Source organism: Saimiri boliviensis, chromosome 7 (assembly GCF_048565385.1).
Source record: "Saimiri boliviensis isolate mSaiBol1 chromosome 7, mSaiBol1.pri, whole genome shotgun sequence".
Taxonomy (NCBI): domain Eukaryota; kingdom Metazoa; phylum Chordata; class Mammalia; order Primates; family Cebidae; genus Saimiri; species Saimiri boliviensis.
The window spans coordinates 88,426,735-88,446,160 of NC_133455.1; the positions used below are offsets into that span (position 1 = coordinate 88,426,735).

Consider the following 19,426-nt stretch of genomic DNA (forward strand, 5'->3'; position numbering starts at 1 on the left):
AGCTGTTGTGGGTTGAACTGCATCTCCAAAAAGTATATATTGTAGTATTAATCACCACTCCCTCTGAATGAGACCTTATTTGGAAATAGGGTCTTTGCAGATGTAATCAAATTAAGTTGAGGTCATATTGAATCAGGGTGGGCCCCAATTCAACACAACTGGTGTCTTTATAAGAAGGAAAGGAGAGACACAGAGAAATACCTAAGGGACAAACATGATGGAGATAAAGATGGAGGCAGAGACTGGATTTATGCAGCTTCAAGCCAAAGAATGCCAAGGATTATTGGCAAACACCAGAAGCTAAGAGAATGGCATGGAACGAATTCTTCCCTGGAGCCTTCAGAGAGAGCATGGTGCTGATGACACGTTGATTCCAGACTCCTAGCCTCCAAATTGTGAGGCAGTAACATTTCTGTTGTTTTAAGCTACTACTCAGTTAGGCTAATGTATGGCCAGCGGTAGAAACCACACAAATGTCAATAGTATGGAGAAAATCTCAAGTACTTCCAGAGGGAAAAGGTGATTCCTAAAAAGAATCTGACCAGCATCAGACTTATCATCAGCGGCACTGAATACTAAGACAGAATATCTTTATAGATGAAACATTTTGAAACTAGGACTTTATGTCCATCTAAACTAAAAATCAAATGTAATTCTGAAGTAAAAACATTTCAGAATATGTAAAGGCTCAGAAATTCTTCAATGAACCCCCTATGAAAAAATTACTCTAAAGAAAGAGTAAATATCACAGCTGCAATCCCAGCACTTCAGGAGGCCAAGGCAGGCAAATCATGAGGTCGGGATATCGAAACCATCCTGACCAACATGGTGAAACCTGGTCTCTACTAAAAATACAAAAGTTAGCTGGGCATGGTGGTGCGTGCATGTAGTCCCAGCTACTCGGGAGGCTGACGCAGAAGAATTGCTTGAACCCTGGAGGTGAAAGTTGCAGTGAGCCAAGATTGCACTACTGTACTCCAACCTGGTGACAGAGGGAGACTCGGTCTCAGAAAAAAAAAAAAAAAAAAAAAAAAAAAAAAAGCAGATAACTTGTTTTAATGTCCACATGGATAAGAGAAACTATAGCAACTAATTATAAACCTGAAGAAGAAAATAAAGTTAGAAACAAATGAAGGAAGATCCATGAGCTATTTCCATGGCTGAAAAATTCTCTTCTACTTGGAAAAGTCTTAATATCATAGTGATACATTTTTGTCCTAAATGGTTATACCATGGAAAATATTACACATCATAATCTATTTAGGCATCCCCAAACTGTGGCCCCCTGAGGCCATTTATACAGCCCCCCGTCGCACTTCAGGAAGGGGCACCTCTTTCATTGGTGGTCAGTGAGAGGAACACAGTATGTGGCGGCCCTCCAACAGTCTGAGGGACAGTGAACTGGCCCCCTGTGTAAAAAGTTTGGGGACGCCTGATCTATATGCTCCGATAATTGACTTTTTTTGGAGGGGGGACAGAGTCTGTCTCTGTCACCCAGGCTGGAGTACAGTGGCACAATCTTGTCTCACTGCAACCTCTGCCTCCCGGGTTCAAGTGATTCTCCTGCCTCGGCCTCCTGTATAGCCAGAATTACAGGTTTGTGCCACCACACCTGGCTGATTTTTGCATTCTTAGTAGATGAAGGGTTTCATCATGTTGGCCAGGCTGGTGTCAAAGTCCTGACCTGGTGATCTACCCACCTTAGTCTCCCAAGGTGCTGGAATTACAGGCATAAGCCACCACACCCAGCCTGATAATTGATTTTTAATGTTTATCAACATATGGGAAAAGATTTGATTATATTTCCAAACAAAATACAAATATCACAAATCATAATGAAAAAGCAATAACACATCAAGCAAAAATTGGAATATAAAATAGAGAAAGAGGTAAAAATGAAGGAAATACGTTAATTTATTTTTCACAGTATGGAACATATGGATATCGTTTAAAGCTATTTAATCAAGAAGCAGAACTATAAGGATCACATTTAAAGTTATAATGATAGTCACCAGAAGGCTTACTTTAAATGAGTGAAAATAGGAAGGAAGTGATAAAAAGAAATCGGATGGATGGATGGATAAACAGACAGATAGATACACAGATAGACAAATAGACACATACATAGAAAATCTGGCTTGCTGCGTATAATGGAAGGAAAGTAAATAGTAGATAATATAATCTGCTGGTGAAAATTCTCCGATGCCTAAATATACTCAAAAACCTGTTGGAAAACAGACCATTTGCTGGATGCAGCTATAGCCTCAGTTATTCAGGAGGCTGAATCAGGTGGCTCACTTGAGCCTAGGAGTTCGAGGTTGTAGTGCACTATGATGTGAATAGCCACTGCATATAGCCTGAGCAACACAGAAAGACCCTGTCTCTAAAAAAGAAAGAAAAGAAGGGAAGAAAGAAAAGAGGAGAGGAGAGGAGATCCTGTCTCTAACAAAGAAAGAAAAGAAGAGAAGGGAGGAGAGGGAACGGAAGGGAAGGGGAGAGAGGAGGAGAGGGGAGGAGAGGGGAGACAAGAGAGGGAGAGGAAGAAGGAGGAGAGGAAAGAGGAGAGGAGAAGTAGGAGAAGAGGAGAGGAGAAGAAGAGAGGAAAAGGAAAGGATGAAAGAAAATAGATAATATTCACTAGCCACACAAAAACATGCACCAATTTAGACAGAAACGCACTCAAGTTTTAACAGAAATAATAACAGCTATCAGGCAACCTTAAACAATCAATTTTACCACTGCTCAGATTTCCCTAGTGAATGTTTTCCTAATATTCATAAGACACTTCCCTTTCCCAAAGCATGCAATATCTCTGTTTATGTCCTTCACGTACAGCAGTGCAATTGCACTTCTGTTTCATCTGAAGGAAAGACAGCCTCAACACTGCCAAGCAACACATAGTTTTATAAATACTTAATCCTGCACCACCACGATCAAATCCTGGCAAGATTTTCATCCTTTTCTGGCTGCTTCACACATAAACTGGATTTGCTCTAAACATTCAAAAATCAAACAGAAGACAATACTACTTCTATGTTATTTCCTAAGCAATGAAAATAAAAATTATAAACTTCAGTGTTTCTCAAAACATATTACAAACCAGTTTCCACTGACATTTAAACAAATTGGGGAGGATATTGGGATTTATCTCCCCTTTAGGAATCAGGTACATTAGGTGAAACTGACCATCAAATAAGTGTTGACTTATACAAAGCAGTGCTCAATTAATATTTTTCTAATGACAGTACTGGAAATTTAATCCAATGGCAGCACCTCTGTTATTAACAATGCAGCCTTTTTAGTAGTGACTTCAGGAAAATCTCATCCACCTCTAGAATCTCTTGTAAGCTGCTGCTAGTGCACATTTCTGTATAGCCAGCACCATGGACAAACCAGGCTGGGGAGACTCCACGATCTCAAACTCTACTGAAAGTTTTTCTGTTTCCCTCAAATCGTCCACTTCAATTGATATTATCTAGTCTTCAGTCTTCAGATAAATTTTACAGTAAAAATTAGCAAGGTAAAATATATTACTTTCCACAACTGCAGGTAAACTTTGAGCAGAGCTAAATGACAATTTCTAAGTAATATTAGAAAATTAACTATGCAATTGAGAAAAAGAGATTTTGAGTCAAAGTAAGTCCACTTTGTAGACAAAGTTTTTCCAAACAATTGTGAAAACACAAATATTTCTAAAGACATGCTCTGAAACAGATTCACTGGACTGTCCAAATAGTGTAAATACTAATCAGAAACCAAAATTAACAATACTAATTTAGCGGTCCACTGCTTAAAAATTAAAGCAGAAAAAAAAATTTACCTCTAAAAATGGAAATAATTAATTTATTATTTTACTTACAAGGACATTAATAACTGAACAATATTTTTCAAATGTAATCAAAAACAATCCAAACATAGCTTACTCTTACTAAGCAAGAAAAATTCCGGCGTATATACCTTGCATGCCAAAATGTGAACTAGAATGTATTCTTGGGATTAGTGGTTATTCTCTGCCCCATCTGTCTTTCGATAAGGAAGAGCTAATAAATTTACTACAGTTAGCCATTCTTCTGGCCTATAGCGTTAACTCCAACTATCTACTTTAATACAAAGGGTCACGTCAAAGTTTAAAATATTTTTTAAAACACTTGTTCCTATTCCACTTCTAAGCTAGAATGCAATTGAGATACACCTTGTTAACGATACACTGTCAGTGAGTAAGTACATGGATCCCTTAAAAAACTAATAGGAGAGAGGATGGGTTGTTAGCGATGCATTTATCTTTTGTAGAGCTCTGCCAAGAGATAACTAGTTCTCTAAAATGAGCTATCTTTATTCACGGTATTTTTTTTATGATTAGGCAACTGCTAATTAGGCTTATAAATCTCAGAAATTCTCTGGATATGACAAGTCTTTGCAGTGATTTTAAGATGTAATCAAAGTCTATTTCTAATTATTATTCATTAAATATTGCTTATTATGTAAAAAATATTTAATTAGATGGCATTACTGATGGTACCTGCCAGACCAAAATCTCTGAGAATACATACAGTGCAGTGATAGGTGCCATGAGAAAAATCTTAGATAGATAAACTGACAGGTAGTGGGGAAAGGCAACAGAAAGTGTAAGCATTAATTAGAAAACCTGATTGGTTGTCAAGTTCTACATACAGGCCCAGGTGGACCACAGGAATGTGGAATGGCACGGGCAGAGAGTGGTACATTTCCTATATCATGTCAAACAACAAATAAATCTGTACTGAAGTGCCAGTGTACATAAACAGGAAGAACATTAAATACATTAAATGCATCTTTCCTGTCTGGCACTCAACTATACTGGATCAATCCTTATATTGAATAACACGTGTGCTTTTTATGGGTTATTGAAGAACTAGTATTGGCACACTTGATTAGTCATCTGGAAAAAAAATAAAGTTGATTCCATACCTTACACCTTACAACTAAATATATCCCAGATAGCTCCCAATTTTAAACAACAACTCCCAAAACACAAACAGACAAATCGAAACTATGAAAATTCTCCAATAAGAATTCAAAAAACATCTTAGACTGATTAAGGCTATTCCAAAGATGAAAGAAAACCTAAAATCCTGAAAGAACATTTAAAAATATTGCACGCCAAAAAATAAATAAAAGTTCAAATGACAAAATAAGAAAATTAATTTGGCCAGGCATGGTAGCTCACGTCTGTAATCCCAACATTTTGGGAGGCCAAGGCGGGTGGATCATGAGGTCAAGAGATCGAGACTATCCTGGTCAACATGGTGAAACCTCATCTCTACTAAAAATACAAAAAAATTAGCCGGGCATGGTGGTGCGTGCCTGTAATCCCAGCTACTCAGGAGGCTGAGGCAGGAGAATTGCCTGAACCCAGGAGGCGGAGGTTGTGGTGAGCCGAGATCGCGCCATTGCACTCCAGCCTGGGTAACAAGAGTGAAACTCCGTCTCAAAAAAAAAAAAAAAAGAAAAAGAAAAAAGAAAACCCTCTACAAAAAATACAGAAATTAGCCATGTGGAGCGGCAAGCACCTGTAGTTCCAGCTACTCGAGAGGCTGATGTGGGAGGGTTGCTTGAGCCTGAGGATGCCAAGGCTGTAGCCAGCCATGATCATGCCACTGCACTCCACCCTGAGTGACAGAGCAAGACTGTCTTTAAAAAAAAAAAATAGGAGAGAAAAAAATTGCTACTTATAGGCAAAGAGTTCATTTTCTTAATGCCTAAATGGTTATACAAATTATTAAGAAAAAAAACCCATTAGGAGAAATAAGGAAAACACAAGAAGTGACCTTTCACAGAAAAGGAAATACCAATCATATAATTTTTTCTTCTTACTCATAAAAAAGAGAAACACACATTAAAACTATAAAAATATTTTTACTTACAATATTGGCAAAAATCTAACACCCTGCATTATCAAGAAGAAAGTTATTCTCCTACATTGCTAGTGGAGTATAAACTGAACAGTCTCTACACAGGGCAGCATCCGTCAAAAGTGAAATAACCCAGAAATGCCACTCTTGGATATTTACCTTATTCACATGTGCAAAATGATTGCAAACAACATAAATATCCAATAATGAGGTTAAATCTATATTAATAGTCATGCAATGGGATGTTATGCAGCCAGAGAGAAGAATAAGATATTCGTTCACTTATTTGTTTTAATTCATTTACTTTATTCATGTAATAAATATACATTGAGTATCTACTGCTCTGTAGACACTGTAGGCTCTAGAATTTTATAACAGGTAGGATACTTAGTTTTATTCTGCTTTGTGATTTCTGTACATATTATATCTACCCCAATATACTAGAAATTCATTGAGGGTAGAAAATATGGTTAGATATATTTCATTTCCCCAAAAACTAGAATAATGCCTTTTAGATAGTGAAGAATTATTATAAATCAGTTGAGTTAATAAGTGTGTAAAAATTGTATGATATTGTCCTACCTTATAAATTGCTCTGATTTAATTTTTTTAGTAATAATAGAATTTTTAAAAACTGTGATCACAGGGGTGTATAATGTTAAGCTCTTTATAAAATCAACCACGACACCTTAGATAGATGAAAATAGATGTGTTTATTTAATAGAAACTGAATTTGTCTTCTCAAAGGGTTAATATTTTCTACATTTACAAATTTTTGGGGACCAACTGGCTTGAAATTGATGTTTATTATTCAAAACATTTGTAAAAGATATCTTATGGAATTTCCGCTTGGAAAATAGATTATGCTGCCAAAACATACCCAGTATTAATCCCCCCAAATCATTTGAAGATTATGAAACACATGGAACAAAATTCTTTTTTAAGTGAAATGATATGGAAGAAATTCTTGCATGCTTTTTCTCAAAGTTCTATGCTTCTATCATGTGCTTCATCCTAGAGAACAACTTTCTATTAATTTCTTTTTGACAACTATTTCACTGTTGCCACTCAAAATCTAATATGGGAGAGGAGAATAGTACTTGTGATGAGGTAAGTTAGAATGAAATGAGGTTGTAACAGGCCATCCTTGCATTGCTAACAAAAAACACCTGGGGCTGGATAAGTGATGAAGAAAATAAGTTTAACTGGCTCATCGTTCTGCAGGCCATACAGGCATGGCATTTGCAACTATCCAGCTTCTAGTGCAGCCTCAGGAAGCTTCCACCCTTCGTGAGGCACAGGGAGAGCAGGCGGGGTCACATGGCAAGGGCAAGAGCAAGGAATGGGGGCAAGTTCCAGACTTTTAAACAACCAGATCTCGTGGGAACTCACCCAGTAAGAACTCACTTATCACCATCGAGATGGCACTAAACCATTCATGAGAGATCTGTCCTTATGATCCAGTCACCTCCCACCAGACCCCACCTCCAACATCAGAATCCCATTTCCACATGAGATTTGGAGGGGATAAACATCCAAACCATGTCACAGACACTAAGAAAGGCATACATGGACCAATGGGGGAAGAGTTTGAATTTGGATGTAGGAGCCAAGGATGCCTATGGAGGAATTTGAACAGAAAAAAAAAAAAAATGAGTGATGGGAAAGATGCTGAGGAGTGGCAATGGTGGAAACTGTAGAAAGCTAGTGTGAGGCATGCTGGAGCATCTTTTTTTTTTTTTTTTTTTTTTTTTTTGAGACGGAGTTTCGCTCTTGTTACCCAGGCTGGAGTGCAATGGCGCGATCTCGGCTCACCGCAACCGCTGGAGCATCTTAGATGTAACCATGAGGAATCTAGCCTTAGGTTATTAGGCAAAGAGATGTTATTGATGGTTGGAGATGTAGTGTTGATTTTTTAAACCAAAAGAAGGAATTCCACTTCAAAAAGATTACTCTGGTATCAGGCTTATTTGAATAAGGAAACACAGAAGGAGATAACTAATTTCCTACAGTGGTCCAAGAAGAAAGTAATTTCTTTATTTTTAATGAGGCCACAATCAGGGAGAGGGGAGGGGAGGAACAAATGCAGAGGGAGAGTGGGGATAGAATATCCAGAGCTTTAACTGGTCAGATGGAAGGGAACAACAAGGAAAACAAAGAAAGCATGTCATCTCACAAAGAGAAAACAGATTCATACAGAAACCTCACTCTTCACCTATCTTGATTATAAACTTCAATATAATTATTTTTTAGACTTATCATACATGTCTTTATAGCACACAGAAAGGAACTAAAACTTCCTTTTAAATTATAATGCTTTGGCCAGTATGGAAATGGTAGGAAATGAAATCTTACTACGTAGAAATAAAAGATATATTTAGAGTAACGTAGTTTTGGTAACTATATTAAGACCCCAAATCTCTGCAACTCTATACATGAACTGATTGGATTAGACAATGTATATCACTGAAGTCAGAATTCAGAAGACAGTCACAACATGGAATTTCACTTGTGGCTCCAAGTTCTTTCTCTCTCAATTTATACATGTGATCAGCAACATGTCCTCTATGCTCTGTGTAGGACCAACAGGTACTTTCCTTGCATTTGCTAATATTAAGGGGTGGAGGAGGAGGAACAAGAGGAGGAAGGAGAGAGAAAGAAGGAAAAGAGAAGAGACTGCCTTAAAATGTGAAATACAGAAAAATACTTAGCAGCTAAGACAATGTATTCCTATGTAAAAATTAACACCATCATATTTCTTTGCTTCTCCTTTGGATTTTATCTTTTAATGGTTAATATGTTTCCTAAATGATTTGGCTCAAATAAAAATACTTTTACTGCTGTTTTAGTATAACTTGAAAGTAATAAATTACCAAAAATTACATCAAAGTATAATGAAGAAAAGCATATTCACACATCATCCTTCACTCAGAGACAATCAGATAATCAATGTTAAAATTTTATTTATCTCTCTGAACACTTTCCACTGTGCATCTTTTTAAAATAAAAATTAGGTTCTCTTTATTTCTCCTTCTTTATTTTTGTGTGTCCTTCTTTATTTTTGATATGATACCTATTGTGGTCTCTTCCTCTTCCTGTACCTCTTCACTTCCCTTCCCAAACCAGTCAGTCCTATAATCTTTAGGAGGAGTGCAGCAGAGTAAGTGTCCATGCTGGGTAAGATGCGCAAAGGAGCTGTGGCAGTCCAGAATGTGGGAGCCCAAAAGGGAGTGAAAGGTCTATGTAGGAGGACTGCCTGCAGAGAATTAGAACTCAAGTGGGCAGAGGAGGGTGTCCATGGGAGGAACAGCCTGGGCTAGGGGTTACAGGTGAGGAATGTATCCATGTAAAGGAGTGATCCAGGATAGAGAGGGAGAGGCCAAGCCAGGTGAAGAGGATGCCCCCACCCAGAGCAGCAGCCTAACCTACTTCCAGCCCAAGGGAGGCACTATGGTTTTACTGTATCCCATGAAGTTCACGTGTCAGAAACTTAATCCTCAATACAACAGAGATGAGAGGTGGGACTTTTAAGAGGGCAAAGCCCTCAGGAATGGATTAATGCTGTTATGAGTAGGTTGGTTACCCTGGGAGTGGGTTTCTAATAAAAATATGAGTTTGGCCCCCTTTCTTTCTCTCTCTCTCTCTGTCTCTCTCTCTCTCTGTCTCTCTCTCTCTCTGTGTCTCTCTCTCTCTCTCTTTCTCTCTCTCTGTCTCTCTCTCTCTCTCTGTCTCTCTCTGTCTCTCTCTGTCTCTCTCCCAACCCCCCACCACCTTCTGCCTTCCCTTATGGGATGATACAGCAAGAAGGCCCTCATCAGATGCAGGCCTCTCCATCCTGGACTTCCCAGCCTACAGAACTGTAAGAAATAAATCTCTATTCTTGATAAATTACTCAGTCTCGGCCACTCTGTTATAGCAGAACAAAACAGAGTAAGCACAAAACAGACTAAGACCGGAGATGAGGACAGTGCCCCTCCATAGGAGGGTAGCAGAGGCCAAGCTGCAAAAGGATAGCACCCCTGTGGGGTGTGGCCCAGCATGGGGGATCCCAGCTCATGTAGGCTCTGAGGTGAGGAGGGTATGTGCAAAGAATGCTTCCAGGTGTGGAAACATTAAAGTTATTAGATTATTTAAGGAGAACTGGCATCTTTCTCAATTGAATTTTCCAATCAAGAAATTGTATGTTTCTCTATTTATTAAAATATTATATCCTTTAATATAGTAACATTTTATTCTCTCATATTGTTTACTCTTAGATGTTTAATGTTTTTGTTGCTATTGCTAATGATATCCTTTTCATATTATATTCTCTTTTTTGGTATACAGAAAGTCTTTTCAGTATAACACTTATTTATAATTAATTACCTAAGTGAACTGTATTATTAGTCTATTAGTTCTATTAATTTTCAGTTGATCTTCTTGGGTTACAACTGCCTTTCAATGTATTCAAATTGGAATTGAGGCTGTCACTTTTGTTGATATAAAATAACCTAAGTTAAATTACAAACAGGAAGAAACGACTAAAAACATTTTAAATGGTCATTAATTAGTGAAGTCATTTATTCAATTATCCCATATTTATTGAGCTATACAATAACCTTGGCCAAATTACATAACTCTCTGTTATAAAACTCTCTGTTTTCTCAACTACAGAATGTAAATAATTAAAGAACCTATATAAAGATTAAATGAGATAATGCATATAAATTGCTGGCATTGCACATGGTAAGTACTCAATAAATGTTAACAATGATGATGACTGATCATGAAATACTTCCTTTCCCAATGCCTGCGGAGCCACCATTTGTTGAGAAAATGATCAAGTTCTTCCTTTTTTTGTTCAGTACAGCCAAGTCTGCATCTCTTCTCTCCTCTCCCCTCTACCACTGAGAGTGGCCCAAATAACTTATTAACCTTCTCTTTCCCTCTCCCACACACACACATCCCACCCTCCTCCACACACAAAGAAGAATCTATGAGAAACTCTTCTAGAAACTACTTACCCTCTTTTAGTTGTAATTCCCTTGCCTTAAATTTCATTTGTAATTTCTGAAGTCTTCTATATATAATAAGTCCTCATTAAATATTGATGGACTTCAGACAAAATTGGAAAACTATAAGACCCTCAAAAAGTCCTATTTCATATGAAGGTATTAGTAAATTAGGCCAATCAATAGACAAGACAATTCCAAAATGAAATCTGAGGTAACAATTAACTAAAATCCTGTAAAATCTGACTGAGCCATATTAAAGTTCCATATGCAATATAAATTTAAGATTTTTAATATGATGATTATATCCTTCTCCCAAGAAGTATGTGACATTTGGAATCATATGCTGGTGGCTGCTCTTCAATTTAACAGAAACATAACTGTTTTCTTATTAAGTTGTACATTGGGAAGCTGCTTGTGTTGCCGGTTAGCCAAAAACCCAATTTCTTCAAGAAATGTAAAAATAAGTAAAACCCAAATCATGACTTACCCACTTCAGCCAAAGTTCTGATACAGGATTCCACGGAGGCTTTCTGTGCTGGGTTTGGCCAGGTGCAATTGTAAATTCTAAAGGCAGACTGCAGTAGCTGAATAAAAACTGGCTGATGTGTCTAAAACCAGAAAGGAAGTAGGCAAATAGAACTGCTAAACCATTAACACCCCTGATGTAGTATGTATGCATTATCAGAAACGGTCACCAAAATAAATTACAATACAATCTTTCAAGTTTCAGTACTAGTTAATAAATACTTTATTCAACACACATTTATTAGGTACTCTCTTCATGAGAGGCAACATGCTACACACTATAGAAAATTGATTATTTGCATTTTAATTATATTCTTAATCAGAAAAATATGCCATTTATTGAAGCCAATGAGATGAATATCTTTAATAATCCATGGTTTATTCCCAAGTGCAAATGAGTAAGTGTTTCTGGGTTGGTTGGTTGGTTTTGGTTTCATATGATGGGCAAGTAGAGGAGACGACCATTTTGAACTACAGAAACAATTTCCTACGGTTCTATCTAACAGTTTAAGATTTTTCCCTAAAGAAAGTATAATTGAAATGATATTTTTATAAGAGTAATACACAATCACTGTAGAATAGTTAGGGACCACAGAAATGTAAATCATCAAGAATCCTACAACATAGAGACAGTGTCAACATTTTGAAGATATTTACTTCCTGAGTTTTTTGACACATGTATGTTTGTATATTCCTTATGCAAATAAATTTGGATAATACTACAATGGAATTCAGTGGTCTAATATTACTTCATGTTTATTTTCTTGGTCATCAGTTTTCCCTTTAAAACATGATTTTTAATTGCTACATAATCCAACAGATATACCATAATTTATTTAGCTTTTCCTCCTTTTATTGATATTTAATTGATTAAATTTTTAGTATTATAAATACCTGGATTAAAATTTTATTATATAAACCTTGCTAATTCTTTCAGGATAAGTTACTAAAGTAAAACTATAGGGGCAAAATGTCTATTGTTTAAAGAATTAATTATGCAGTTATTTCAACACTTATCAAACAATCAACATACAGATATAAAAGTTCTTACTCTGCTTAAAGAAAGAGGAAAAATAATTCGATTTAAAGATGGGGTCTCTTTATTTTAAATGAAGTTTAGTAAACTCAGAAAGAGGCATAATAGTAAATAACATAAGAAAAGAATAAACATCGAAAGTGTAGGAAATGACTTCCTGACCAGAAAAGAATTTCTCCTACTCAAATAAGAGAAAGGCTTCACAACAAAATGCTTTTGCATTTGTTTAACTTACCTGGAGGCTGGTACTGTTGTCTGAAAAGGGAGAATTAAAGAAGCCGCTCACAATATTCATTATTGACTCAGTAACACACTTTTCCAAAAAGATGTCTGCATGTTTCCTGTCTGTAGTTGTATTGCAAACCTGCACAGAAAACAAAACAACTCAATATGTTTTATCCTATTTTTAAAGTACAACTCAGCATTGGAACTATCTAAAAATTGTTCTGAAATAGTTTTCAATAACATTTCTTCTGCTTTTTTTTTTTTTTTTTTTTTTTTTTAAAGGGGTTCTTCAGTATTCAACTCATTTTTTTTTTTTCTTTTTTTTTATTGCATTTTAGGTTTTGGGGTACATGTGATGAACATGCAAGATTGTTGCATAGGTACACACCCTTCTGCTTTTTAAAGTTGCTTAGAAGAGAAGCATTTCAGCCTGAAATCATGAAAACTGTACCATCCTTCAGTAGCTTCTCCTTTAAGTTAGCTTGTCATTTCAGTCTTGGACCAGAATTCTTTCACAGACCCCCAGCCTCTTCTTCCTAATTTGCACCTCCCTTCTCTTGCACACCAACCTCTCCCTCAGTCTCCAAGCTTGGCTTTGCTGAAAAACACTTTTCCACTTGGTATAAAAAGACCAAAGATGAAACAGTCATTTTAAGTATAAGAAAGGTAATTAATGGTAGTTAGTAATTCCAAACATTCCTAACCCTGGCTCAAATTGGAGGACACAAACACAGAAAGCATCTGGAGAGGAAAACAGAAAGGTAGGAAAAGATAAATCAAACCCTTCCCAATAATTTCGACATTTTTCAGCCATGGAGAATGTAAGAAGCATGGAACTGTATATTTGCATGCATTATTCTCACAGTGGACTCAGCCAAAGAAACAATACTGGAGCTGGAGAAAGACCAGGAAAGAGTAGTCCTGGTTCCTGCTCCGATCTTTACATCTGATGAAATGAAGCAGAAATTTGTCATTTTGCATTTTGCTATAAATTTCAATGTCAGCATGAACAAACTGCAAAAGCTAAGATACCTAATTAAAAACACACATACATACACAAAAGTTGGCTGATGAAAAGACAGAAAAACATGGAGATAAAAAGAAAAAGAAGTGGGAGTGGTGAGCAGAGAATGTGAGAAAAGACTCAAAAACTGGAGCAGAAACAGAAAGTTTAAATTTTCACAAAATTGTGATGGGTTAATATGGTGGCCAGATGTTCTCAGACAATCCAAATTTTTATGTAATTTTTAAAAATTTTCAATACGATGCTTAACCAAAAGAATAAGTCAATGTAACTTAATCTGATAGTTTTTTTTTTTTAATCTGATATTGTTTTAAAAGCTTTCACACAAATTCATAAAAGAGAACATTTTCCTACTCAAACCATGTGTCCTGGGAGCCTGGGAGCACTAATACCAGCATTTGCCAAATGGAGGTGGGAGAAAGAGAACAGGGGTTGTTTTGCATTTAACTCACTTCCCATCTGAGCAGGTTACTTTCCCCTTAGCTATTAAATGACCCCTACCTGACTTTGTTTTTAAAGATTTTTAGTGTGTCTAACTTCATAAGGTAATTGCAGGTACAGTGCAATTAATGCAAATAAATTATGTCAAATTATGTAATATTCTAGTTATTGTTCCAGCATATAACATAGTGCCTGGCACACACAGGATGTTCAACAAATGTCTGTGACATGAATGAATAATTTGGCCAATTTTTACATGAAAGAAGGATTAAGGACTCTTGTTTTAGGTTAAATTTAGGTTGGGCTATATTCCTGAAACATCTAACCTAGGATTAAAATTTAATTTAATTTACATGGTCCCAGATCTAATATAATATAAAATTGATCTTCCTATGATGGATAAGAATTAGGATTTACTTCTTTTAGAATCATCTTAATACTGGCTTTACAGTGAACCTTTCTGATACATAAGCTAAAAATATACTAAAGTTAAAGAGGTAGCAGACCAATTCCATCATAACCAAAACAAATGACCTCCCTCATTCTGTGGCACTTCATGCAATTGTGTGGGGCTCTCTGGAGTCATTAGAATATACCACACTGCATTTCCTGCAGCTGGACACTTGCCAAAATACCACCCAGAAATTTGCTTTTTAGTCAGTAGATTCATTAAAGTAATCTATTTCTGGATAAAGACTTTCTTCAATATCCCAGATTATGAAGTCTGTGTTTTACAAAGCTATGTGGAACCTATTCCTCATTTCATTTAAATAAGAAATTCAAATAATTTTTCAAGGTTTTTTTTCTGTCCCCTATGAATGACAACATATTCATTATATACTATAATATCATGGAGAGTGAAGAAATGTAGGAAGCCACTTATTAAAAGCTTTTAAAATTTTTCGGGCAAAAAGAACCTCATAAATATGAATTTTTAAATTTTCCTTTATTTTTATTTATTGTCTCTTTATAATAAAGATTGGACATGACTCAAAATTACATCATATCAAATGATCTTTTATGTATAATACATAGTTTAAAAGTTTTAATCCATTTGCACATATTATTCACATAACATTCTTTCCTATAAAACACTTTCATGTACTGTCATTATCTAAATACTTATTTTAAAAGGCTATGTTTATTCCATCATTCTAATGCACCATCATGCTTTAAACCATTTTTGGAATGAGTTGAGGTACACATTACCAATATTACAAATCATTTTCTTATTTTCTTAGTTATTTCCTTCTTGTTCATCTTTTATGATGTGAATTTTTTTTTCTATTATAAAGAATTGTGCAAAATTACTGTTTTTACTTTCAGACTTTTTTGGCATATTTCACCAAAAGAGGAAGCACCAGATGAGGGTATGTAGACAGTTTTATATTGCTAGCAGGGCTGATCCTCTAAAATAATAAATATACAATGCTATCAATAAACTCTCCGCAGATACACAGGGTATCTCCACATTACCACCAAATAGCTTTTCTCTTTGGGGCTCTGGTTGCATTCAGCTAATGCAAGGCTCTTGCAGGAGATCAGAATGGAAGAGAAAGAAGTCAAACACCCACTTTACCTCTGCCTCCATCCCCATCTCCCTCTCCATGTAGGGGCTTCTGTGTTCTCTGGATATAGTGTCTACCGAAGCCCTATCTCCATGTCTCCAAGCTTTCCCCAGGATCTAGTAATAATGTCCACCCCATGTGCCTTCAGGTCTAGAGGTGGTAAAATCCCTCAATATTCTCCTATCCCTTCTTGTTAAATCTACCCTCGTTTCTTGAATTGTGCTATGTGTTTCCTACTAGTACTGATTGCTCTATCAATAAATTATAATTATTTTATCAATTTAATTATATCTAAAAGTTATTTTTCATTTCTCTCACTGTTAACAAGGTTGGCCACTTTTCATGGAATCATTACATTTCTATTTTCTGTAGTACACAAACAATTCAAGTCCTGTAAACCATTTCCCCAAAACCTAATGACGGCACATTTAGTATAAGCTTAACATGTTTTTATGAGCTCTTTTCAGTTGTCCTATCATACGTATTTTTGCATTCTATTTAGACTATTTCATTACATTTCATTGTGTAAACTACTTTTTAACATTCAGGCACTGTTAATTATTTTGATCATTACTATTTACTAATATTTAACATAAAGAAGGAAAAATCACCCTATTAAAAAGAAAATAATAGTCTATTTTTATTCTAGATTTTAACTCTTTAAAATATCTGCAATTTGCGCTGTAAGTGACGTAATTTATGAATTCTGATTCATTTTTCTCCATACTGATATTCAAATGTCCTCAAAACATTTATTAAATATTAATTCCTGCCTCATTCCTAGGTTACTTGAGGTCTGTCTAATAGTGTATTACTAATGACTACCTAAATCTGTCCCCAAATCTCTAATATACTCCATGGATTTTTTAAAAATATTTTAACCTAACTCCACAGAATGAAATGATTCCCTATCCATAATATGTTTTACAACTTGAAACAACCAAGTCCAACATAGTCTTTTCCAAGAAAAAAAAATCTATCTTTTGAAATATTTGTCTTCTACTTCCAGATGATTTTTTACTATATATTTGTCAGATTTCATGGCCTATCACATAAGGATACAAATTACTAAACTGAAGCTACGTATTGGAGTAGAAGTTAGAACAACAAATCAAACAAAACAATGTCCCTGCTCTATTAGAGCCTTTATCCTAATCAAGAGAGACACATAATAGACAAATTAATAAATATATAACCTGAGTGATTAAAAAAAAAGAAAATAATAGACTAGAGAAAAATAAAGCAGGGCAAGTGGTTCAGGGAATGCAGCAGGCCGGGTAGGGATGGTCAAGGATTCCTGTTTATTTAAACAGCTTGGGTAGTATCTCTGCATAAGGCAACATTTCACAAAGAACTGAAGGAGAAAGCAGGCATCAACATTTCTGGGGGAAGAGCAGGTAAGAAGTTTCCTCTGCCATTATGTTCCTGGGCACCAGGAACAAGTCTGTCTCGCTCACCACTGGACATGTAGCACCTCAGCACATAACAGATACTCTAAAATTATTTGTTGGACAAGCAGATATTAAGTGAAGTTTCTAGATACAATTATGTCTGAATTTCTCCCCTTGCATGTATGATGTCCTTCCTCTCTTCTGCTCTAAAAGTGACTGCTGCCCTTCCAAGGATGACTGTCTATGGTAAATAAGTTACCCTGTGTTGAGTAGCACTGTCCCATAGAACTTTCTATAAGGATGGAAATCTTCTATATCCGTGATGTCCAATATGGTAGCCATTAGACACAGGTGCATACTGAACATTTGAAATGTGGCTAGTGCAACTGAGGAACTGAATTTCTACATTTTATTTAATTTATCTGAATTAAAACTTATATTTAAATAGCCACAGTTGGCAAGTGGCTACCCTACAGAGCCAGTCACACACTTTTGATCATAAGGAATACAAATCTTAAGATCACTTTAGTATTCACACAGACAGTAAAAATGTTCCTCTAAATATCTGAGGTGATGTCTCATATTTATTTTAATTTTCACTCCCTTACTTATGAGGTGAAAAGTTTTCCAAGCATTTGCTTTCTATATCTCCTTTTTATGTGAATCATCAGCTCATATACTCAATTGGCTTTCTTTGAATTCTAAATTCTTTTATTAAACAGATAACATTTTCATAATAGCAATACATATTAATTGTAGGAACTCCAAAAAATACAGAAAATATAAAATGGAAAAATAAAAATTATGTATAATCCTAAAATTCAGATAAGACTATGATTAACATGTTAGAATTTTTTCTTCTAATCTTTTTGGTCTGCCATATATATTTTACACAATTGAAATCATTCTAGATGATCTGTTTCACATCTTCCGTTTTATACCTCAGGCTTAAGCATTTCTCACATTATTAAAAATTCTCAAAAAATAATCTCAATGACTCTAACATCATTATATAGATATATCATAATTTATTTAATAATTTCTCAAATATTAAATATTTAGGCTATTTCCTACTGTATATTATCATAAAGGTATGTTGAACTTCTTTGACCATAAATCCTTAATAGCATTTGTTTTGCTAAGTTTTTTGAGATGGAATCTCTCTCTGTCACCTAGGATGGAGGGTAGTGGTGCAACCAGCTCACTGCAACCTCTTCCTCAGGTTCAAGGGATCCTCCCACCTCGGTTTCCCAACTAGCTGGGAATACAGGCGTATGCCATGACACCCAGCTAATTTTTGTACTTTTTGAAGAGACAGGGTTTTCCCATGTTGCCCAGGCTGATCTCGAACTCCTGGGCTCAAGCAATCTGGCTGCCTCAGCCTCCCAAAGTACTGAGATTACTGGTCTGAGCCACTGCATCTGACCCTTTATACCATTTCAAATTATTTCCCAAGGACATATTTTGGAGAACAAATTATTTGACACATTAGAAAAGCATGAAGGATTTTTCTAAATGCTTTTTAGAAAGGCTACATGAAATTATATTCTCATTAGCAGGGTATGCAAATACATACCCTGAACTACCACCCACATTTAATATTATCTTTCCAAGCTTACAACTTAGAAGGTTAAGAACTGGATCTTATTTCTTTTTGTGTTATTTTAAAAAATTATTGATAGTTGAACATTTTTCAGAGGTATATTAACTACTTATATTTCCTGTTCTATAAATCATGAATGCTTGGTTTTTCCCATTTTCTTATTAAATTGTTAAAAGTTTTTATTAACGTTACATATAAGTTCTTCATGTGATGGTTATTACCCTTTTTGAAACTGTATAGTAGTTATTTCCATTTTGATGTGTTTTATTTTATTTATCAATTTATTTTTAGAGACAGGGTCTTGCTCTATTGCCCAGGCTGGAGTGAAGGGGCATGATCTTGGTTCCCTATAGGCTCAAACTCCTGGGCTCAGGGGATCCTCCCACTTCAGCCTCTCTAGTAGCGGGGAATACAGGCATATACCACCATGCCTAGCCTATTTTTTGTAGAGACAGTCTCCTTCTATGTTGTCCTAGCTGGATCTCGAACTTCTGAACTTAAGCAATCCCCTGACCTAGGCTTCCGAAAACACTGGAGTTACAAGTTTGAAGGTATTTTTAGTTTTTATTTATGATGTTTTTATGTGCTTAAGTATTAAATTTTCAAACAATGAAATGGCTCTGATTTTCCCTAGCTAATTTCATCTATTGCTTTCATCTAAAGACAGATAAATATTACCTACATTTCCATCTATTTTTACTGCTTCAGTTTTTTTCTATTTAGCTATG

The 19,426-nt window shown here is 35.6% G+C and overlaps 1 protein-coding gene across 4 annotated transcripts in view; it reads right to left on the minus strand.

Annotated features, from left to right (window-relative positions):
• The window catches only part of ITPR2 (inositol 1,4,5-trisphosphate receptor type 2), a 497,691-nt gene that overhangs the window by 227,382 nt on the left and 250,883 nt on the right, over nucleotides 1-19,426 (minus strand). For all 4 annotated transcript variants that reach the window (XM_003926591.4, XM_074402941.1, XM_074402942.1 and 1 more), the window contains 2 exons: nucleotides 12,682-12,810; nucleotides 11,373-11,493 (listed from right to left, as the gene is read on the minus strand). In XM_003926591.4, coding sequence (XP_003926640.3) covers nucleotides 11,373-11,493; nucleotides 12,682-12,810 — 250 coding nt within the window. The remainder of the gene's footprint in view (nucleotides 1-11,372; nucleotides 11,494-12,681; nucleotides 12,811-19,426) is intronic.